The following is a 24,586-nucleotide window of genomic DNA, read 5'->3' as shown; positions in this document are numbered from 1 at the left end:
TTGTCAAAAGGCGAAGAAGAGACTGAAAGAAAATAAAGACAAGTTTAGGTGAGCCACTAAAGGCATTTCGTGGACAGCCACTCTATCTGGTCCTGAAGGAGAGATGACACGTAGTTCTGTCTCCTATGTCAATTTCTACTGGTTAAAAGTCACTGCCTTAAGTAATGTGACAAGGATTCTGGGCCCAACATCCAACAATCAGGAATGTATGATCTAGGGAGGGTATGGTAGAATATTTGCAACACTTGAAGGGTGTGGGAGGTGATAATTCTATTTAGCATTTACAAGGCCCTGGGTTGGAACTTTAGTACTAGGGTGAGGGATAAAAGAAAACCAAAAAAGGAAAGTCCATGTGAGGTACCATCCAATAACAGTAAAGAAGATTAAGTGTGCCAAGTGATTGGCAGGGTATTAGCATCCTCTCTAGTAACAGTACTTGCTACCAACCAAGTACTTTCTAGTATTCCTGAGTCTTTATTTTACCAATATGAAGATTAAGAATCAGAAAGGCTACAGTGATCACACAGAGGTAACAGTTTGACTCTGTATTCAAATCCAGAACTGATAGATTCCAGAGTCTATTTTCTTCCCTCTACGTACTCCTGTCTCTTAAAAAAGGTTAGTCCACAGGAACTGGAGAGATGGCTCAGTGATTAAGAGCACTGGCTGCTCTTAACTCAGCTTTGATTCCTGGCAACTCTATGGCCGCTCATAAGCATCTGTTACTCTAATCCCAGGAGACCCGACACACTATTCTGGCCTCCATGGACACTGCACACATGTAATGTACAAACATACATGCAGGCAAAACACTCAGATACATAAAATAAAAATCAAAGTTACAAAATAATAATTAGGGGCTGGAGAGATGGCTCAGAGGTTAAGAGCTCGGTCAGCTCTCCCAGGGACCCAGGTTCAATTCGAGAACTCATATGGCAGCTCACAACAGTCTGTAACCCCAGTTTTAGAGAATCTGACACCCTCACATAGACGTACATGTAGGTAAAACACCAATACACATTAAATAAAATATTAAAAAATAATAATTAAAAACCATAACAACAAACTGTTATTCAAGCTGAAAAGAGGGAAACAAACAATCTGAATGTGCAGTAGGTTCATTTCTTTTACTATATAAGGCTATAGAAAACCATGATTATGCTTTTCTAGAAAGATGTCCGCTCAGGTGAACAGAAACTGTGAGTACAATGCAATGGTGTCTGAATCAGGTGGCCTGGGTCAAATCCCCCCACCCCACACTTTTTTTGTAAATAAATAAATAAATAAGTTTTGTTTTGTTTTTTTGTTTGAGACAGGATCTCTCTATATAACTTTGGCTGTCCTGGAACTCAGTATGTGGTACAGTGGCCTCAAACTCACAGAGATCCTCCTGCCTCTACCTCTGCCTCCTGATGCCTGGGATTAAAGGCATATGCCACCATGCTGGGCAAAGATTTATATTTTTAAACTATGTGTATGTGTATGTGTCTACTCATGAGTATGTGTACTTGAGTGCAGCTGCCCATAGAGGCCAGAAGAGGGTGTCAGATTCTGAGAAACTGGAGTTATAAGCAGTTATGAGCTGCCTGACTTGGTTGCTGGGAACTGAACTCAAATAATCCCTAGAAAAGAAACAAGAACTCTGCTGAGGCATCTCTCCAGTTCCCCACTGTGGGGTTTGAGATTAAGAATGGTCCCCACAAGTTCATATATTTGAATGTTTAGTCACCAGGGAGTGGCACCATTTGGAAGGATTAAAAGGAATAGGAGGTGTGACTGTTGGAGGAAGCGTATCACTGGGGGTGGGCTTTAAGATTTCAAATGCCCATGCCAAGCCCAGACTCTCACACTCTGCCTACAGATCATGCTGTAACTCTCAGCTAGTGCTCCAGCACAATGTGTGCCACTAAGCATCTTGCCCTGATGAAAATGGACTAAACCTCTGAAACTGTAAGAAAGCCCCCAATAAAGTGCTTTCTTTTATAAGACTTGTGTTGGTTGGCTATAAAACAGTAACTGAGATACACCTTTACACTCCTTGTGATGCTTGCTTTAATGTGTCAGCTTGCCTGGGTAAGTAAGTGACACCCAGATAGCTGTTGTTTTTGTTACTTTTTTTTTGTTGCTGTGATAAAACACTAGGAACAAGGCAATTTACAGGATCAAGAGCTTATTTGGACTTATGGTTTCAAAGGCTTTAAAGTACATGATGGTGGAGCATGGCCACAGAAACAGCTGAGCGCTTACATCTTGAACCACAAACATGAAGAACAAACTAGCTGTAGTGACACTTTTAATCTCAAAGACATACCCTCAGTGATATACTTTCTCCAACATGGCCATACTTCCTAAGCTTCTACAAACAGTGCCACCACCTGGGGAGCAAGTGTTTCAAAGGCCTGAGACTCTGGGGATATCTCATTCAAATCACCATAGCTTTAACATCAGTGAGTGCTTTAGAAGGTATTATCTGACCTGTGTGCAGTTGTGCACACCCATAATCCCAGAACCTGGGGAAGCAGAGGCAGGAGAATCTCTGAGTTGGAGGCCAGCCTGGTCTACAAGTGAGTCCATGATAGCCAAGGCTACACAGAGAAAACCTGTCTGAAAAAAAAAATAACAATACAAGATTTAGAAAGAGTATCTAAACAGGTAGGCAGAGTAAAGATGATCCTCCTCTATTCTTGTTGGAGGAATTGTATTTGACAAGGACCCAAGGACAGATTCAAGGACAGATACTAGAACATCTGTCTCCTCCTGCTCCAAGGCATTGAAGCTGCTCACTTCTCAACCTTGAACTGAATTCACCTTTTTCAGTTCTCCAGTGGTTTACAAAGTACATAGTGAGACTTCTGTATTCATATGAGCAAACCTCAAATGTCATACTATCCTGAATAGGATCTGGGACCCACCATGAAATAGCGCCATTGTTAATTACAGTGCTTTACTGGCTCTACATCTGTAAAGAACGTTCTTCATGGGTGTTGCCTTCACTAGTGCCCTACTGCTGACGTCGCTGACAGGCACATTTCACACCTCATCTTTCTGTCAGCACACGTTATAAAAAAAGAATACCCCAGTGGTTTGATTTTACCAATAAAAACCCAAAAGCCAGATGTTGGGATGAAAGCCTACTAGCTTAGAGAGGCAAAGAATGCACCCACTTTGCATGGACCTTCCTACCCAGCTGATTTCCCATAAGGAAAAAGCTTTCTCCTCCCCCACGCTATCTTAAATACCCTTCAACTCAATGTCCCTCTCTCTGTTTAATTCCTGTCAGCTGGTTGCTTGCTCTGCTTTTTGACCTAGGGTTAACTTTGTTTAATCATGTTTACAGAAACTATTACATTAAAGGTGTATACTAGCGCTGAGACACACCACAACTAGAAACAGGTTTTTCTAGTTCACAATACTATCAAATATCCTGAAACACACATGTATCTTACTGAAGACGACAGTCAAGGCTGTGAAATCTTACAGATGTCAATCATCTTTCCTACCCAGTAGACACATCTGAGACAATGCAAGTCAATGGAGGTTGGTTGGGTGGGGATGGAGGAAAAAGACACTTGGACCCCACTGACTTCGACAAGTTTATTCCAGGTTTGGTTTTAGTGTAATTTGGATGAATGGAGAGTGTGCCAAGGTTGAGGTCCCAGTATTACCCGCAACCTTGGCACAGGCACACTTTGGCACACATCTGAGACAATGCAAGTCAATGGAGGTTGGTTGGGTGGGGATGGAGGAAAAAGACACTGGGACCTCAACCTTGGCACACTCTCCATTCATCCAAATTACACTAAAACCAAACCTGGAATAAACTTGTCGAAGTCAGTGGGGTCCAAGTGTCTTTTTCCTCCATCCCCACCCAACCAACATAGAGTGGGGCAAAGAGCCACTGATCTTTAAGGTTGCCAAGTCCTAAAGCTGTCTTTATAACGCATACATCTGAGAGGCTGACATAAGCAAACTGTTGGGAGTTGTTCTGATGCTTTATTTTGATGCTCATTGCTGGCTCTCAAGATCTGGTTACTGCCTGGATACATCTATTCTTGTTTTGTAAACCTGCCTAAGAAATTATACCTGATTGGTTGATTAAAGGCTTATACCTGGGCAGGGTGGAATGGAGTGGGCAGAATGGAGTAGGCGTGGCTAAGGTTCCTGGCCTTCAGGTTCAAGAGAATCATGACAGACAGATGGACAGGAAGAGAGGAGAGGAGGACACCACAGTGGGTTAGTGTGGTGAAGAAACCATGTGGGCTGGGAGTAAGGACTCCCATAATGGTGTGAAAAAGCCCAGATGAAGAATACAAAGAAGTATTTAAGACTGTGGATGGAAGATAGCCCAAACGAGGATGGTTAGGTAGGCTTTGGATGGGGGCTGGAAGGTGGATGGTGAGGTTATTGAGGCTGCACAGGTAAAGTATTTGCCCAGCCCAGGGTTTTAAGGCAATTATAAAATCTAAGAGGTGTCTGTGTCTTATTTGATTGTGATAGTGGGTTAAATAATATCGCTGCAATAATTCCATGGCAAGTGATAATAAATAATATATAGCCCAACACTTTTTATTTACTAAAACAGCAGGCAGAAGGTAAGGTAGTTGGCAGTGACGTCAGGGTAAAAATCATGAGGTATAGCAAGTCTACTGGAGTCAAGATGGGCCATGACAACACAAAAGAAGGGAGGGACTGTGAGGAAGAGAAGACTCAAGAGAGTGGAGCAAGATAGCTTCAGTTAGGGAGAAATGCAGACAGGTAAAAGAACTAGGAGAAGCTGGGTCTTTTCTTGGCAGAGTCCCTGGATCCTGCTGCAGGGGTCTCCTGAAGGCCTAGAATGACTTAATCAGCTTCCATTTCCATATGAGATGATCTCTGGTTTAATTACTCACTGAAACTGGGCTCATGAAGTGACAAGAATCAGAATATATATATGTATATATATTAAAAACTCAAGATTAATTTGGAATAATTAATTAATCCCATTTTAGAAATAAGAAACAGGCACAAAAAGCCAGAATTCAATTTAGGAATTTGGCCCCAAGACTTCACATTTAGAACCATGTGCTACAATATCTACAAACTCACTGACTAGGATAGTAATTTTTAAAACCTTTAAGGCCATGTATGGTTGTGCAACCTTTACTCTTAGCATTTGGAAGGCAGAGACAGATAGATCTCTGTGTTCAAGGCCATCCTTGTCTACACAGCAAACTCCAGGGCAGCCAGAGCTACATTAAAGAGAACCTCTCTCAATAAACAAATCAACAAAACCTTTAAAGATTTATTATCATTTAAAAAATCATGTGGGAAGTTGGAGAGATGGCTCAGAGGTTAAGAGCACTGGTTGCTCTTCCAGAGGTCCTGAATTCAATTCCCAGCAACCACTTGGTGGCTCAGATTTATCTATAAAAATTATGTGAGCTGTGAGTGGTGGCATACACCTGCAATCCCAGCACTCAGGGAGGCAGAGGCAGGCAGATTGCTGTGAGTTCAAGGCCAGCCTACAAAGTGAGTTCAGGACAGCTGGGACTACACAGAGAAACCATCTTTCAAAAAACAACAACAAAAATATGTTTGTGAGGGGAACTATGTACATACAAATGCCATTGGTGGTGGAGACCAGAAGTGTCTGGATCCCTTAGGTTATAGTTGGTTATGAGTTGTCCAATGTAAGGACCAAACTCTAGCCCTCTGCAAGAACACATGCTCATTAACAACTGGGCCATCTCTCTGGCCCCTTTTGCAAAGAACCCTGGAGTTGGCTTGACCTAGCTGCATTGAGAGGCACGCATCATAAAGTTAGAGTCCTGGGTCACAATGTGTCTTCTAGTTCCTAAAAGACAAATATTCTCCCTCAGGCCTCTTTGTGTTCAGGTCTCTTTGTGTTTCTCTGTATGTTCTTTTGAAACTCAAGGAAGCATGGAAACATGACAGGACAATTGGTCTAAGATATTAATCTTGTGTACCCTGTATAACTTGCAAATGTCATTGTATTCTGATAACTACAACTGTACTGATCCTGGCAATTGCCATATTCTGTTTCTGATAAAGGTACAAAAAGTCTGATTGCTCTCAATAAGACTGTCACAACCTCCATCTTGCTGTGGCCTCCAACCAGAGCCTGGTTTCATTCCTTTCAGCTGTATCAGGTGACTGTGTCCCTGTCAGTAAGTTTAGACACTTACACCTTTACCTTTAAATTTAATCAAATCTATAAACCTGTTTCCCACTTTCCCCAAATGGATTCAAGCAATTTAATTCTGAATTAAATAATTTAATAATTTATTTAAAAATTAAAATTATTAAATTAATAACATAAAAAATAGCAACTTTCATTTGTTAAGTACTTCACCAGATTTACTGGCAGGTGCCCAAACCTAACAGGTGTCATGATGCTACAGTTTAGGTCTGGAATGTCTTCAAAAGGCAGTGTGGCTAGCCTCTGGTATAACTGGAAGATGATAGAACCTTGAAGAGATGTAGCCTAGTGGGACACAAATTAGGTCACTGAAGGCGTGCCCTTAAGACAGAGGATTTATAATATGAAGCATTTATTCATGTGCTTATTGGTCACCCAGTTATTTACTTCCCATGTCCACTTACACTTTTTAAAAAATATTTGTGTCAGTGTGTGCGTGAGTGTGTGTGTAAGTGCACACGGAAGTGAGAAGAGGATGCTGGGTCTCCCAGAGCTGGAGTTACAGGCTGTTGTGAGCCACTCGACATGTTTTTAACTACCGAGTCATCTCTTCAGCCCCTATGTTTTTAAAATTACATTTATTTCTTTAACAGGGTGGGAGGTGGAAATGCCATAGCGCACATGTGGCAAACAGAGGACAACTATTTGCTGAATTTTCTCCTTCTATGATATGGGTCCTGGCGATTGAACGCTTGTCCTCAGGCTTGGCAGTAAGCTCCACCTTTACCTGAGCTCTCTCTCAAGCCTTCTGGTCTACTTTTAAGTTGGCAAAATTGTCTTTTTATTGAAATATAACCTTGAAAAAGTATTTTACCAGATGACTTAACATTTTTTTGTGTGTAAAATAATGGGTTTCATCATGACATTTTCTCAGCTACTCAGTTTTTCAAAGTATTTTCTCCTATGTGTTTTGTTAATTGTGATAAAGCCTACTTTTTTTTTTTTTCCTCTGAGTGTTTGTGGTTTTAGTGATTTTTCTCTCAAGGACTCTACTATCAGATTATCTGTATCTACTAGGAGTTTTGATTTAGTTCTGATCTACCGAGAGTGTTTTTGCAAGTCATTTGAAACGGGTTCAACTTCATTCATTTGCATGAATCAAGTGTCCTAACATTTGCTGGAGTTTTTTCTAGTCAATTTTTCATTTTCATTTTTTTCTACTGAATTGTTTTGGCATTTTTTAAAAATCAAAAATCAGCTGAACTTTGGGCTGGGTAGAGTTCACAAGCCATTAATCCTAGAACCCAGGGGACAGAGACAGGAAGATCTCTAAGAACATGAAGTTACCTGGTTACATATTGAGTTCCAGGCAATCCAGGGCTACAGAACAAGACCCTATCTCAAAAAATCAAACAGTTACTCCTAAGCATAAAGGGTTCTTTTCTTTTTTTTCAAACATGGTCTATGTAGCCCAGGTTGCCTTCAAACTTAGGATCCTCCTGCTTCAACTACCAAATGTTATGATTACATACACGATGCTGTGCTTGGCTTTGTGTTCTTTGTTTCTTCTGTGTTGGTCTGTTTTAATAACCTATGTCTAGTCACTATGCCAGTGCTCCCTACTCTTCATTACTGAAGTCTTGTCAGTTTGAATCTGAAGCACAACTCCATTTTTTTTTGGGGGGGGGCGGAAGGGGGTTGTCTCGAGACAGGCTTGGTTGTCTTGGTTCACTCTGTAGCCCAGGCTGGCCTCAAACTCAGAGATCATCTCGGCCTGCCTCTGCTTCCTGAGAGCTGGGATCACAGGTGTGCGCCACCACCCCAGCTGACATCTCCATTTGTACTGGTGTTCTTCATGGTTGTTTGTGCTATTCTGGGTCCCTTGAATTTTCACATGAATTTGAAAACTAATTTCTCAGTTTCTGAAATGAAGCCAGTGGAATTTTGCCGTTTTATAGGTTCCTCAGCTTTGAACTTCTAAGCCTGCCTCTGCCCTTTTAAGTCCTAGCATTGCAGGTATGCATCACTGCACCTTGTTAGATCTTAGTATCTTTCAGTCATTTTAGAAAATAGGTTTTTAGAGTTTACATTTGGCATTTACAGTTTTTTAAAGAGTAAAAAAGTTTATTTTGGCTCAATGTTTGTGTTTTTGCTGTTGTTATTGAGACAGGGTTTCTCTGTGTAGCTCTGGCTGTACTGGAACTCTCTGTAGACTGGGCTGGCTTTGAACTCAGAGATCTGCCTGGAAGCATGTACCACTGCTCAATATTTTGAGAGGATGTAGTCCATAATCATAATGGAAGGGAAAACACAGTAGCTGACTCCATGACAACAGGAATACACTCCTGGGACTCCTTACATTTTGACAGCAGCTGCACAGCTAGTAGATTATCCTGTTACAGTTCAATTTACTATTTTTTTTCTTTTCTTTTTCTTTTTTTTTAAGACAGGGCCTCATATAGTCCAGGCTCACTTCAAAATCACTATGTTGGGCTGTTTTCTCTCTCTCTCTCTCTCTCTCTCGTTGTTTTTTGAGACAGGGTTTTTCTGTGTAGCCTTGGCTTTCCTGGACTCCCTTTGTAGACCAGGCTGGCCTCAAGCTTACATGCCTGCCTCTGCCTCCGAGTGCTTGGATTACAGGCATGTACCATTGGGCTGTTTATCTAAAGTGTACAAAAATGCAATTGATTTCCTTATATTGTTCTTGAAGCTCTTAAATCCCAACCCCTCACTGAACTTGCATTGCTTTAGTTTGTGGATTATTTTAGGACTTTCTATATGCTAGATCATGTCCACTGCATATGTATATTTTTACTTCTATTGACAATATTAGCATTTCTTTAAAAATTGTTCTTAATAGAATTTCTATCATATTGAACAGAAGCATCAAGAGCAGACTTCCCTGGAACTTGTCAAATGGCATACATGCATCCACAGAGTTCTGCATTAATTCTTCATGTTTGATGTTTTTCACCAGAGAAGTCATCTGGGCCTAGGCAGACTCTTCATTGTTGTTACTACTATGTTGGGTCTTCTAACCCCATGAAAACTTACACTACCATTTATCTCCATGCTGCCTCTGCTCCAAATTCACCTTGCACTGGCTGCTTAGGGAAGATAAATCTGGGCATTGAAAACATTTTTCCTTTGCTATTATGACTATAAGCTTAGGATAAAGAAAGCCCAAAGAGGCACTGTACAAGGAACTTGGGTTGCTTCCTGGGCCTCATGTGCTCATTAATACTCTGCCAACTACTGCTTCCTCAGGACTTGCTGCCACTTTGCTTGGTGGCCAGAAACAGCCAACTCCAGGTCTGTACCAGGCAGTTCTGTGGTAGAAGTTTCCAGGAGATCTTTCTCAACGAACACCTCAATGAGTAGCTTTCCTCAGCACTGCAGACCTGCCAGTAAGTCCTGGAAGGTGGGACTACAGAAAGTTCTACTGGAAGATCCCAACTGCTGCACTTCAGTGGACCATGTGCACAGCATCTCACAAGCCACTGTGTTTTCTCCATGGGACAAGGAGACACATGAACCAGTTCCGATACTCCTGAAGTTCTCAGTATTAAGAGCAACAAAAACTTCTTGCTTGGTTCTCCGAATCTCATCTACTTTGATGCCAATGATGCTGTGGTGGAAGAACTTGCTTTCGGCTTAGTTATTGCCTTGGTTACTGTTCTACTGCTGTAAAAAGACACCATGACCAAGGCAACCTTTATAAAAGAAAGCAGTTAATCTGGGGCTTGTATAGTTTCAGGGTTAGTCCATGATCATTATGGTAGGGAAGATAGGAGCAATTCAAGTAGACATGTTACTGGAGAAGTAGATGAGAGGTTTTTATCCAGGTAGAGAGAGAGAGAGAGAGAGAGAGAGAGAGAGAGAGAGAGAGAGAGAAGGAGGGGGAGAGGGAGAGAGAGAGAAAGAGAAAGAGAGAGAGAGAGAGAGAGAAAGAGACAGAGACAGACACTGGGCAGGAAGGCACATGGTCTCTTGAAACCTCAAAGCATACCCCAAGAGACATACTTCCTCCAATAAGACCATACCTTCTCATCCTTCCAAGCAGTTCACTGAGGCCTGAGGATGCATATATATGAGCCTATAGGAGCCACTCTCATCCTAACCACCATAGTCATCTTGGATTTAGAGTCTTGCTACTTTCTGCTATTATCTTTGAAGGGACATACATGGGTGACATGTCACACATACATATGTTACAAAATGAAAATATAAACTAGAAAGATGTATCCTTGTTTTAGAAACACAAATGACAAATCTGTTGGAAACCAGAAAATCATGCAACTGGGGTATTTAATATTAGTTTTGTATTGTAGTACATGAGGTCCCCACTTGAATGACATTCCAAATAAGAATCTATTAATAGCTGATAACACAAGTTCAAAATTGGGGGATGAAAATGGAGAAGTCATATATTTTGTGGGAATGAAAACACATTTAATGTTTCTGAAAGCCTTACATTTGAGAAGTTATGATTTTTTGTGATTAAAAAATCTGTATAGCAACCAGTCCTTTTGTGATATAACTGTGGGCAATTATAGATTAAATCCTGTACTTGATATAAAGGTATCAATAATATCTTCGTGTGCTCTTTTTTTTGCTGTTGTTGTGTACTTTATAATTTTAGAAACCAGCAAACTAAAAACATGAAAGGTCCAAAGGCCAGTTTTAAAAACTACCTCTTGTAAGAATCATATCTTGACCCCACTTTCCTCCCTCTACTAGGTGAAGACACAAGGAAGATGCCTTTTATCAGGTTGTTACTGACAACATGATGCCGGGCATCTTTCCATGGAGTCAACAACTTCTCGGACAGAGAGCAGGGTTCAGCTTGCCTTCCTTACCCAAAAACCTGCTCAGAACAAATCATAATTTCTGATAGGAGAGGAAAAAGGTGGGGGTGGGGAAGAGAAAGCCTGATCTCATTAAGGCAGGATATAGTCAGGAGACAGAAGGGTAAGAAAGAAAAACCTTCTCTTGGTTATGTTGTCTTTATCCAGATAACACCCAAGAATCTTCTGACCTGACTACCTGTACAAAGAACTATACTTTTTGAGAAACACCACAAATGAGATTGTTAAAAATAGCTAATGAGGGGCTAGAGGGATGGCTTAGCAATAAAAAGAGCTTGCAGCTGTTTCAAATTCCTGAGTTTGATTCCCAGCACCAGCTCTTGTCAGCTCACAACCTCCTGTTAATTCCAGCTCCATGGGATTCACATGTCCCCTCCTAGCCTCCACAAGCACTTAACCCTACATACATGTACAAACACAAACATGTATGTTAAAAACGTAAAAAGCTATTCAACGATTGCTAGTGACCTGTCTTAAGTCCAAACTCTTGTAACTTGTAAGTGTGGAGGTTTAAGTAGGTATGGCTCCCATAGCCTCATGTGCTTGAATGCTGGCCTGTACGGAGTGGCATATTAGGAGGTGTGGCCTTATTGAAGTAGGTGTGGCTTTGTTGGAGGAAGTGTGTTACTGTGGACGTAGGCTTTTAAGTCTTATATATGGTCAAGCAATGCCCAGTGTGGCTCACAGTCTCCTGCTTCCTGTGGATCAAAATGTAGAACTCTTGGCTCCTTCTCCAGCACCATGTCTGCCTGCATGTCACCATACACCATCGTGGATTAAACCTTTGAAACTATAAGCATATAAGAGTTGCCGTGGTCATGGTGTTTTTTTCACGGCAGTAACACCCTAACTAAGACAGTAAGTAAAGCTAATTTTGAATAATGTTTTATCTCTAGTACTTCTCCAGCCACACAGTCCTGCAGAGCATATTTTAAAAAGAATCTTCTTTGAAGGAAGAAAAAGGAATATGCCAGCACATACTTTCCCTGACATCTAAACTTTCAGACTAAGTGGCTTCCAAGATCCTAAATCAATTATGTAACTCCTGTTTGCTCACACTCTTATTTGTCTTTCTGCTTAATATAATAAACTTACTTTGAGCCACTCTGACTTCTCAATTTCTTTTTTGTGGTGCTCTAACAAATTTGGGTGGGGCCCCTTGATGATCAGAGGGGGAGCACTGTCCCCAATGTTGAGCTCTAAAAGTAAGCAATGGACACGAGTCTAGAAGTTCCATTTGTCCAACTTTGGCTTTGCAGCCACTCCTGAAAACCTGAGTGTTCTACCCATGGGATTAACGTGGTAGGAAAGAAATGGCAACTGGGAGCAGTCCTCCAACATCCACCCCTCCAAATATACGTTAAAAAAACCAAAACCAAAACCCTAGACGAGAGGCGGGGTGGGGGTGGGGGGAGAGGGACTGCTAGGAAAGATGTTAAGGTCCAACCTTTCCGCGTGGGGGCACTCCGAACCCCAAAATGGCTCCACTGCAAACTGTGCAGAAGCAGATTAATGGCCCTGTGCAGTTCAAGGGGAAGTCACACGTGCCAGGCTGAGCACGAGGTACCCACACGGCCTGCACGGCCACTTAGCGTCCTCTTTATTCCGCACAGCCGTTTCCACCACCCTTAAAAGGGACCTCAGGCTGTTTCAGGACTTGATGAGGCAGCCACGAGCTGGCCTCCCCACTGCACGCGGGCCCGCTACCACTCACCCTCTGCCTCGGGGACCCGAGGAGTCGAAGCACAGACATAGCCACGAGCACCCCACAGGCCTTCGAACGCGAAAGCGAGGCCCTCGGGCATATCCGGTGGGCGGTGCTTGCAAGGGCCCGCCTATTCCGGCCTTGCGCTTTGGGTCTCCAGGGGCTTCGTCTTTGTGCTTTTCCGTATTGATCCGGGAGTAAGGTGGGCACTACGTGCTCCTCCCCTCCCCTCCTCTTAAAAACCAAACAAACACAAACTGCACCCAGTGTGGCTCCTGCACTAGATTTTGAGCTCTATTTTCTCGGCCTACTGCCGAGGGCTGGCGCTGGGAACATTACTCACTCTCCCTCTCTGCCTTTCAGAGGCCTGAAGTGATTGAATACACCAAAAGGCATGGTATTGAGCCCTTGAATCTAAGTGGGTCTGGTTGCTCAGCCGCAGAATACCAACGGGGTCCAAGCCCGTTGGTGAGGCGGGTTCTAGAGGAAGAAGCACAATTTACCACGGCCTGCAGAATGTCCACCTCTGCGAAACTAACCCAGGGATACGGTCTAGGGGTCTGGGTGGGCTTCGTTTTAAAAGCAAAGAAAAACCTGGAGTTAAACAGGTGGCAGCAGAAACGTCTCAAACACGGAAGACAGAATCGGCAGTTGTTTCTTCAAGGTGCGGGCAAACAGGCACCCGGAGAAAAAGAGGGGGTGCTCAGCCTAAAAATCCAGGCTCTTCAAGGAGGGCTGAAGAGTCTTCCTCCCCTAAATTAGGGTTGGCCAGTTTAAATAAAGCCTGGATGGAATACTGGGCCAGAACTGTTGTGTGACGTGTCCTGACCAGGCCTTGAACTTGCTGACACGGTCTGCAGGGACCCTGCTGGTGGGAGACAAAGTGTGGTGGTCACCCCTGCGGCTGGTAGAGAAAGTGAGTTAAGGAGGACACTGGGTTCCTCATTACTCCTCATTGCTGGTTCAAGCCGCAGGAGGGTTTTGGTTGTTGTTGTTTTGGTTTTTCAAGAAGGGGTTCTTTCTGTAGCCCTCGGTAGCTGTCCTGGAACTCGCTCTATAGGCCCTGTTGACCTCACAGAGATCTGCCCGCCTCTTCCAAGCGCTGGGATCAAAGGTTTGCACCATCACCGGCTTTTTATTTTTATTTTTATTTATTTATTTATTTATTTATTTTTATTTAAAGAATAAAAATTTTTCAAAGGTTTCAAAGGTTTCAAAAGGTTTCTTCGTGACAATTATCACAACAAAGCTTAAGATGTAGCTGCATCTTGGAAAGTACCTGTCTTTTACACAGCACCAGTGATCTCTTCCACAAGTGCAGGTTCTATTGACTGAGAAAGAATGCTCAAGATAAGCACCTAGGGAGGGAAGAGTTTTTTGTTTTTGTTTGGTTTGGTTTGGTTTTGAAATACATTTATTTATTATTTATACAGCATTCTGCCTGCACACCAGAAGAGGGTACCAGATCTCACTATATATGGTTGTGAGCCACCATGTGGTTGCTGGGAATTGAACTCAGGACCTTGGGAGGAACAGCCAGTACTCTTAACCTCTAAGCCATCTCTCCAGCCCCCAAAAGTTTTTAATAATCATAATAGCAAACTTTTTTGTAAAGTACATGGGGTTGTTCTCATAAGGATGGATTCTATTGAGAATTGCTTAGGATAAAGGGGATTCAGGTGAGACCAGCTCTACAGAATTGTGAAATAGTAGCTGTTATTAACATCCACTCCAGCTGGGCAGTGTGGTGGTGCACACATGTAATCCCAGCACTCTGGGAGGCAGAGCCAAGGGTATCCCTGGGAGTTCATAGGCCAGCCTGGTCTACAAAGCACATCCAGGACAGCCAAGGCTACACAGAGAAACCCTGTCTTAAAAAACTGAAAAAAATAACAAACCAAAAAACTCCAAAAAAAACTAAAGTTACCTCTCTGCCTACTTCCTTCACTTTTCCTATTTAATCCCTTGTGAACAATCACCTGATAAATTGTATGTGTTGTTATTACTGAAATATAGGCTAGGCCTCAGGAACACCCTTAAGGTTTTCAGCATGCTGGATGGCTCTCATCCACAGGGACTAGGCAGCGTGGGCTTCAGATCTGGGAACCCAGAAGTACTGAACTTTCATCATTTGCCAGTCCACATTCTTCCTGTGGAGGCTTTGACACAACACAGATTCTGTGCTCTTTCATAGGATCTTCTCTCCAACTCTAGTCCAAACCTCTCATCTTTATCCAAAACCTGAGCACGCATTTTTCATTGAAGATTGTCAGAATTCCATTGTTAAATAATATTTGGCTAGACATGGGTCAGAAATCCTCTGACCTATATTATAAAGTAAAATACTCATAATTACTGAGGTTTTTTTTTATAGTAGTCATGACAAATATATCCTGTTTGAAGTAGGCAGAGTGTTGAGTTCAATGTCCTGTGATTCCAATTTGAAAACCAGAAGTCCACATGCTTCAGTAAGCCTTAGGCCATGCTGATGGTCTGTGTCTCAGTACTTATGAGGATTAGTGTCTGCTGCAGTTACCAGGAATGAGCTAACTGTGCAAAGCACTTAGAACAATGGTTTTTAACACAGTAAGTGTGTGAGTGTGAGCTGTTGTGTACTCTTCCACTGGTTTATGGCATTACAGGCAAGTTTTTTCTCCTGCTTCTTCATTTAATGTGTTTAACATCTGGCAAACAAGTTTATTATTATAACCAGGAAACAATTTTAATGGTGAGTTACAGCTCATTATAGAAGTTGTACTATAGCAGAATTAAGACAGTTAACTTCAGATACTACAAACAACATTTATTATATTAAAAAAAACTTCCAATTTTCTCATCTATGCATGAGTGAAGACCAGTAACTCTTATAAAAATATTTCCCCAGGAAACTCAGTCTTGACTAAAATATGCATTAAGGAAATTTACATGTCAACTCTCTGCCAATCTGGCAAAGATCTGTTTTCTTTGATCTGTTGTCATGTGTTCACAAGCTTCTAAGACATTTGCCAAAATTAACGTCTGCTGAATGGTTTTTGCCTTGACCCATATTCTCCCATTCATTCCAAACACAATCTCCAACGGATAGAGTTTTCCCAGTTCCTGCACGATTTCACAATCTGGAGCTAATAGCCTGGTAGGAAAGATGAAAGAAAATAAAGTTTAATAAAGCAGTAGCACGTTCTGCTCTCCTAAAGGAGCTCCCTTTTCTGGGTAGTGCTCCATGGCCAGTCAAATCCCCTCAGCATCATGCCCCAGACAAGGCATTTGATGCCTTCTGCTCCCCTTTTCTTCCAGCACTGCTCTCCCTCAACCCTTTTTTAGTTGGAGGTGAAGTCTACCTCGGTCACTTAAGCTAGTCTCAGATTTGTAGGTCTGAGAACTCTCCTGCCTTCCCAAGTAGCTGGCACTACAAAAATGTGCCGCCATGCCCCGCTCAATGCCCCCTTTCCTCCAAGAACCTTCTACCTTCCATGCACACCACAGTTTACAATGGTGGGCTAGCTCCTACAAAGAAACTCATGTCAGCAGTGTTGCATAACATATAAACATATATGAATGTATAAAGTCTCTTTCCCCTGAACATCTTAATTCTAGACTTGAGGATCACAGCTTACTCCTCCTCCTACTGTTACTATTACCTACAGTGGCAACAGAATACTTTAAATTTACTTTCCTGTCCATGTTAGTTCCTCTCTCACTTAGAGAGCATTATTCTTTGAAAACAAGTTTGCTGCTCAGTAACACGCTTCTTACATGTTTCAAATTTCATCTGCACATATGAAGGACAAATAGCAAGGAGAAGCCTAGGAAGGTAGCTCTGAACTTCAGTGGCTTTAGGAGCAGAGTCCCTTATTGGGTAGGTGATGGTCTAAATACCCCAACAGAATCTGCCAGTGGGAACAAGAAAATCTTTCAGGCAGTGTCAGGGACCATCTCTACATGGCTACTCGAGCTTAAGGTGCACACCACCCTGCCTGTATATTCTTCATACTTTACAGACACTTGGTAATTTTGTACAAGTGCAGATTGCATCTGTATTCAAGTACCTTAGAATGAAGAAAGACTAGTTTTCACATATGGATATGTCAGTTATAAAGGAGCAGGCCTTCTGAGAGAGAAGACCAGGACAAGACAGAGTAAACTTGCAGTGTGACATGTTAGAAAGGCACTAGAAGGGCTGGATAGATGGCTCAGTGGTTAAGAGCACTGACTGCTTTTCCAGAAGAGGCAGGTCCAATTTTAAGCCCCAACATGGTGGCCCACAACCATCTTTAACTCCAGCTCCAGGGAACCTGATGCCCTCTTCTAGCCTTCAAGGGCACCAGGCACGTATTAGGTACACAGATATACATGCAGGCAAAACACCCAAGCGCGCGCGCGCACACACACACACACACACACACACACACACACACAAATAAAAGGCACTATCCCAACACTCAAACCCTGTAGCCAAACAGCATCTGCATTTGATTTATCTACATTAAGAGGGCAGAACTAATTCATGAATTTACACAAATGCTAAATAAAACATGGACCCTCTGAAAACTATGGGTTTATGGGTGTTCTGCCTGCATGCATAGCTGCAACCACAGGTTTGCAGTAGCTGCTGAGGCCAGAAGTGGGCACTGGATAGCCTGGAACTAGGTGTTTGCGTCCATGTAGTTGCTGGACATTGAACCTGCATCCTCTGCCAAAGTAGCCAGTGCTCTTAACCACTGAGCCTTCTCTCCAGTGTCCTTAAATACTGACTCTGAAGAAAACCAATTATGGCTTTCAAATCCTAAACAATTTTTATTTTTCAGCCAGGCATAATAACTACTGAGGAGCTTCTACCCTTAACTGAGGACAGTTGATGGCTGGGGGCGGGGGTGGGGTGGGGGGGAGTCGGTTTTCTTTGAAAGTTTAGTTGATGGGTGGTGGACCACACGGCAGTGGATGGCCCCACATTTGCGAATATAAGCACAGCACAGATTAGACCCAAAGGCCGGTGATGATGCAAAAGAGGATTAAATTAATTCCTTCCTGGACTGGAAGACTGTGTAGTTTTCTAGTTGACTAATAAAACAGAATTAATACTTGAATAAAGGAAAGCTGAGCCACATTTCTGTAGGCAGAGTAGGAAGGTAAGGCCTCCAAAATAGCCCACGTTAATTCCTAGAGGCCCTTAGTTCTGGCCCCCACTGATCCTGAGTCAGAGGCTGAGACAGGACAAGTGAGGTTCTCAGATGGACGCCACCTGCGGAGAGACCACAGAGGGGTGGGGCCGCTCCTACAGACGCAGCTGCTGGGGGCGGGGAGGAGTACGGACCAGATGAAGTGACTTAAGTTCCGGGCTAAAGTCTTATTCAGAAAGCCCACAACCACCGGAAAGGGACGACCCTGGTGGGCCTGCTAGTGGATGCGGAAGCGGAAGTAGGATACCGGAAGCCACGGCAGCGGTGATCTCCGCTATGGCTGAGGTGCTGCCGGCTGCAGCCAAACGCGTGACGGGCTGCCGGGCGCGGGCAGTACACTGCGTGCTGAATCAGGTGGTCCTCCCTGGGGAGGAGCTGGTGCTACCGGAGCACGAGGACGCTGACGGCCTCAGCGGCGCGGGGGAGCAGCCCTTACGTCTGAATGCGGGGGCACGCCCGCGGCTGCGCATAGTGTGTGGCCCGGGTTTGCGACGCTGCGGGGACCGGCTGCTGGTCACCAAGTGTGGCCGCCTGCGGCACAAAGAGCCCGGCGGAGGTGGCGGCGGCGTCTACTGGGTGGACTCTCAACAGAAGCGGGTGAGCGGACGTCGGCGGTGCTGCAGAGAGAGTGGAATCTTTATCCTGGGAAGACGCCCTGCAAGTGGGATGACGGGTTAAGGCGAGCCTAGAGCCAGGGTAATGTCTAGGTCCTTCTCTGCATCTTCTTTAGAGGAACCACAGCAGGAACACATCCTGAGAAGGGCGAAAGGAGGGAAAGGCTCTGGAAGATCTTGTCTTCAAAAGCCCAAAGAGTGGGCTTGCCATTTGAAGTCCCAGTCGCAGTGAGACTAAGTCGCTGGGAGTCAGTATCTCATAGATGAAGAGCTTTTACATAGGAGTTCTGTCTAATGGGATGGGCCTCCTTGACTGTGAGGATTCTGGGCCACCGGCTTTATAAAGGATGCTGAAGTGTACGAAACCCGACCCAGGATTAGAGGCTACGGAGTAGCCTGGTGCAGGCTGGTTTTGTAGTTGGGAGGAATGGTTGAGAACCATCAGAAACAGCCCAGATAAAACTTGAAGATAGTGTTCGTATCGTTTATGGTTGTTCTTTCATTCTGTTTTGTAGTACGTACCAGTGAAAGGAGACCATGTGATTGGCATAGTGATCGCTAAATCTGGAGATATATTCAAAGTTGACATTGGAGGGAGCGAGCCCGCTTCTTTGTCTTACCTGGCATTTGAAGGGGCAACTAAGAGAAACAGACCGAATGTGCAGGTAATGATGGGAGCCCCTGGTTTCAGCAACAGGAAAAAGTACCCACTCCTCAGAAATGGACCTGTTGAGATGGTTACCTGAATTGCCTCTAGAGCATAAACTGTCCTTCCAGCTGTCCAGGATGGTTTCCAAGAGTTCCTTAGGTGCTGCAGCTCCAGCACTGGCTGTGTGTCACGGCTTGTCCCCTTGGGCCTTCTCCACCAGTTGAAGAGAACTGCTGTCTGCTATCCCGTTACCTGTCATGTGCAAGTCCACACACCAGGAAAGTGGCCCTCGTCGAAGGGGCACTAGCACTATCAGTCATCGGTTCGTCTTGGCTCTAAATCCTTGGAGCTGACTGAGGAGCAATCTTGTTACTACCGGTTTTCAGGTCTGGGTCGTTTAGCCATATCGTTCCTGTACCCCTGAGCTGGAAATTTGATGACATCTGTGCAGCTTTTCGTTCAACTCTAGGGGTCTAGTCACTTGATCTTATTTGTTCCATCTCTAATTTTTCGCCTGTCAGTCCCTTTGTCTCCACATGTTCACGTGTTTGCTCCCTTCTGATAGGACCGGGCAGCAATCTCATTAACACTCCTGCTTCCATCTGTTGACATCCTCATAACCCTTCATATTCCCTTTCTTAACAGGAAAAAAAAAAAAAGATTGTTCAAATCATACAGAATTCATTGACATTGTACTCCACAGGTCTTCCCTGAAACTTACATACTTCATGTAACCATATTTAGGCTTCACAAAACCACGGGCATTTGTTTCCTTCCTTGGGTCTTTATTGCTGTTGTTCCTCTGTCTAGGTTGTGCTGTCTCCTCCTAAGCCTATGGGACAGTCATCCTTTGAGGTCCAGGCTAAACTGTTAAGGTCACTGTCATTATGTGTCTTTACCATAGCACTGGATTTATACTTGAACTTGTTTGTAAGTTTATTCATTCTCATTGCTTTGTGCAGGACCACATGCTCCTGAAAGGCATGAAGTATGTTATAATTCCCTCTAGGTTTTGTAGTCACCCAAAACAGTGGGTCCTTAAAATGTATGTATTTTTAAGCCAGGCACAGTGGTGCATGCTTGTAATCCTAGCACTCTGGGAGGCAGAGGCAGGCGTATTTCTGAGTTCAAGGCCAGCCTGGTCTACAAAGTAAGTCCAAGACAGCCAAGGGTACACAAAGAAACCCTGTCTTGAAAAAAATAAACATGAGGCTGGAGAGATGGCTCAGAGGTTAAGAGTACTGGCTGTTCTTCCAAAGGTTCTGAGTTCAGTTCCCAGCAACCACATGATAGTTCACAACCATCTATTATGTATATAGTGTTCTGCCTACATGCCAGAAGAGGGTACCAGATCTTACAGATGGTTGGGAGCCACCACGTTGTTGCTGGGAATTGAACTCATGGACCTCTGGAAAAGTAGCCAGTGTTCTTAACCTTGGATTAAGTGTTCTTAACCTATCTCTCCAGCCCCATCTATAATGAGATCTGGTGCCCTCTTCTGGTGTACATGCAGACAGAACATTCTACAAAATAAATAAATCTTAAAAAAAAAAAATGTATGTATGTGAGTGTGTTTATTTAATGTATGTATATGAGTGTTGGCCTACTTGTATGTATTTGCCTACTGTGACAGCTGCTTGTGGAGGCCAGAGGGGAGGGTCAGGTCCCCCGAAACTTGACTGGTTATGACTGGTTGTGAACTACTGTGAGGGTTCTAGAAACCAAACAAGCATCCTCTGCAAAAGCAGTAAGTAAATAAGTACTCTTAAGCTGTAAGCTCGTTCTCAACACTGGACATTTTTAATGTTGAATGAAGAGAACAAACTCATTCTGGTTCCTTAGCTTCATCATTTTTTTTTTAGATTTATTTATTTATTACTTATGCAATGTGTGTTAGCATGTACACCTGCACGCCAGAAGAGGGAACCAGATTTCATGTTTAGATGGTTGTGAGCCACCATGTGGTTGCTGGGAATTGAACTCAGGACCTTTGGGAAGAGCAATCAGTGCTCTTATCCTCTGAGCCATCTCTCCAGCCCCCCAGCTTCATCATTTTAAAGTTCAGTTTTATAACATTTTAAAGCGAATCTTCCATGAAGTAGTATCCGAGTTACCATTGTCCCAATTTTCTTTTGAATATGTCATGAATTCTGCCTTCTCTAGACAAATATATACTTTTTTGTAAGTAGTACTAATAGAACATTCTCTACTGATGCTGTTTTTTGTTTCTTTATGCATCTGCACTGACTGATGCACTAGTTATATGTGGCTGTTGAGCAACAGAGAAGTAGCTAATACAATGAACTGAATTTTATATATCTTAATTAGATATAAGGTTAAATATAAGTGAAACAACATATAAACTGGACAGTACAATCTTGAAGGATGTTCTGAGGCTTTGAAATAGCTCCTCCTTAGAGCATTTCATAGTGTGTAAAGGGAGGCCTGAAGTCCCAAGAAGTAACATCAGTCCCTTAGCTTCAGAACTTTGGCATTCCTGCCCATGAAACAGAACCAGCAGCAGCACCTACAGGATATCTGGATGAAGGGAAGTAAACTTTTCTTTTAATCTTATAGGTTGGAGATCTCATCTATGGTCAGTGTGTGGTTGCCAATAAAGACATGGAACCAGAAATGGTCTGTATCGACAGTTGTGGACGAGCCAATGGAATGGGTGTGATTGGACAGGACGGTCTGCTCTTCAAAGTGACTTTGGGCTTGATTAGAAAGTAAGTTATGATACCTATTAACTGCCCTGAGAATTTCATATGTGGTATATTTTGTTGATCATACTTCTCATTCTTCCTGTAACTCCTCCCAGATCCCTTCCCCATTTTTCTCCCCTCCCCTCCCCACCTACTTCCTAAGTTTGTGTGCGCTCTTTTTAAAAATAATTAAGCCTTTGAGTCTAATCTATGCTGCACATATATTCACAAATGTGGGGCCGTCCACCTCCCATCAGCTACACCTTTAAAGAAAACCGACTCACCCCCCTCCCAAAAGCCATCAACTGTCCTCAGTTAAGGGTAGAAGCTCCTCAGTAGTTATTATGCCTGGCTGAAAAATAAAAAATATTTAGGATATGAAAACCATAGTTGGTTTCTTCAGAGTTAAGTCAGTATTTAAGGACACTGGAAAGAAGGCTCAGTGGTTAAGGACACTGACTACTCTGGCAGAGGATGCAGGTTCAATGTCCAGCAACTACACGGACGCTAACATCTAGTTCCAGGGTATCCAGTGCCCAAATCTGGCTTCAGCAGCTACTGCAAACCTGTGGTTGCAGCTGCATATGCAGGCAGAACACCCATAAACCCATAAACGTAAAATGTTTTCAGAGGGTCCATGTTTTATTTAGTATTTGTATAAATTTACAAATTAGTTCTGCCCTCAATGTAGATAAATCCAGATGCTGTTTGGCTATAGCGTTTGAGTGTTGGGACTGTGCCTTTTATTTGTGTGTGTGTGCTTGGGTGTTTTGCCTGCATGTATATCTGTGTACCTAGTACATGCATGGTGCCCTTGAAGGCTAGAAGAGGGCATCAGATTCCCTGGAGCTGGAGTTAAAGATGGTTGTGGGCCACCATGTAGGGGCTTAAAATTGGACCTGCCTCTTCTGGAAAAGCAGTCAGTGCTCTTAACCACCGAGCCATCTATGCAGCCCTTCTAGTGCCTTTCTAACATGTCACACTGCAAGTTTACCTGTCCTGGTCTTCTCTGTCAGAAGGCCTGCTTCTTTATAACTGACATATCCATATGTGAAAACTAGTCTTTCTTCATTCTAAGGTACTTGAATACAGATGCAATCTGCACTTGTACAAAATTACCAAGTGTCTGTAAAGTATGAAGAATATACAGGCAGGGTGGTGTGCACCTTAAGCTCGAGTAGCCATGTAGAGATGGTCCCTGACACTGCCTGAAAGATTTTCTTGTTCCCACTGGCAGATTCTGTTGGGGTATTTAGACCATCACCTACCCAATAAGGGACTCTGCTCCTAAAGCCACTGAAGTTCAGAGCTACCTTCCTAGGCTTCTCCTTGCTATTTGTCCTTCATATGTACAGATGAAATTTGAAACATATCAGAAGCGTGTTACTGAGCAGCAAACTTGGTTTCAAAGAATAATGCTCTCTAAGTGAGAGAGGAACTAACATGGACAGGAAAGTAAATTTAAAGTATTCTGTTGCCACTGTAGGTAATATAGTAGGAGGAGGAGTAAGCTGTGATCCTCAAGTCTAGAATTAAGATGTTCAGGGGAAAGAGACTTTATACATTCATATATGTTTATATGTTATGCAACACTGCTGACATGAGTTTCTTTGTAGGAGCTAGCCCACCATTGTAAACTGTGGTGTGCATGGAAGGTAGAAGAAGGTTCTTGGAGGAAAGGGGGCATTGAGCGGGGCATGGCGGCACATTTTTGTAGTGCCAGCTACTTGGGAAGGCAGGAGAGTTCTCAGACCTACAAATCTGAGACTAGCTTAAGTGACCGAGGTAGACTTCACCTCCAACTAAAAAAGGGTTGAGGGAGAGCAGTGCTGGAAGAAAAGGGGAGCAGAAGGCATCAAATGCCTTGTCTGGGGCATGATGCTGAGGGGATTTGACTGGCCATGGAGCACTACCCAGAAAAGGGAGCTCCTTTAGGAGAGCAGAACGTGCTACTGCTTTATTAAACTTTATTTTCTTTCATCTTTCCTACCAGGCTATTAGCTCCAGATTGTGAAATCGTGCAGGAACTGGGAAAACTCTATCCGTTGGAGATTGTGTTTGGAATGAATGGGAGAATATGGGTCAAGGCAAAAACCATTCAGCAGACGTTAATTTTGGCAAATGTCTTAGAAGCTTGTGAACACATGACAACAGATCAAAGAAAACAGATCTTTGCCAGATTGGCAGAGAGTTGACATGTAAATTTCCTTAATGCATATTTTAGTCAAGACTGAGTTTCCTGGGGAAATATTTTTATAAGAGTTACTGGTCTTCACTCATGCATAGATGAGAAAATTGGAAGTTTTTTTTTAATATAATAAATGTTGTTTGTAGTATCTGAAGTTAACTGTCTTAATTCTGCTATAGTACAACTTCTATAATGAGCCGTAACTCACCATTAAAATTGTTTCCTGGTTATAATAATAAACTTGTTTGCCAGATGTTAGACACATTAAATGAAGAAACAGGAGAAAAAACTTGCCTGTGATGCCATAAGCCAGTGGAAGAGTACACAACAGCTCACACTCACACACTTACTGTGTTAAAAACCATTGTTCTAAGTGCTTTGCACAGTTAGCTCATTCCTGGTAACTGCAGCAGACACTAATCCTCATAAGTACTGAGACACAGACCATCAGCATGGCCTAAGGCTTACTGAAGCATGTGGACTTCTGGTTTTCAAATTGGAATCACAGGACATTGTAACTCAACACTCTGCCTACTTCAAA

General features: G+C 43.1%; 1 protein-coding gene across 1 annotated transcript; it reads left to right on the top strand.

Annotated features, from left to right (window-relative positions):
- The first annotated feature begins 18,129 nt into the window (after positions 1–18,129).
- On the top strand, positions 18,130–24,199 carry Exosc3 (exosome component 3). The gene is made up of 4 exons (XM_021630091.2): positions 18,130–18,486; positions 19,019–19,168; positions 21,730–21,881; positions 23,851–24,199. The coding sequence occupies exons 1-4, from the start codon at positions 18,166–18,168 to the stop codon at positions 24,050–24,052; spliced, it is 825 nt and encodes a 274-aa protein (XP_021485766.1). The 5' UTR covers positions 18,130–18,165; the 3' UTR covers positions 24,053–24,199.
- The last annotated feature ends 387 nt before the right edge of the window (positions 24,200–24,586 follow it).

The sequence above is a fragment of the Meriones unguiculatus genome, chromosome 3, assembly GCF_030254825.1.
Source record: "Meriones unguiculatus strain TT.TT164.6M chromosome 3, Bangor_MerUng_6.1, whole genome shotgun sequence".
Lineage (NCBI taxonomy): Eukaryota > Metazoa > Chordata > Mammalia > Rodentia > Muridae > Meriones > Meriones unguiculatus.
This window is presented reverse-complemented; position numbering and strand designations above follow the sequence as displayed.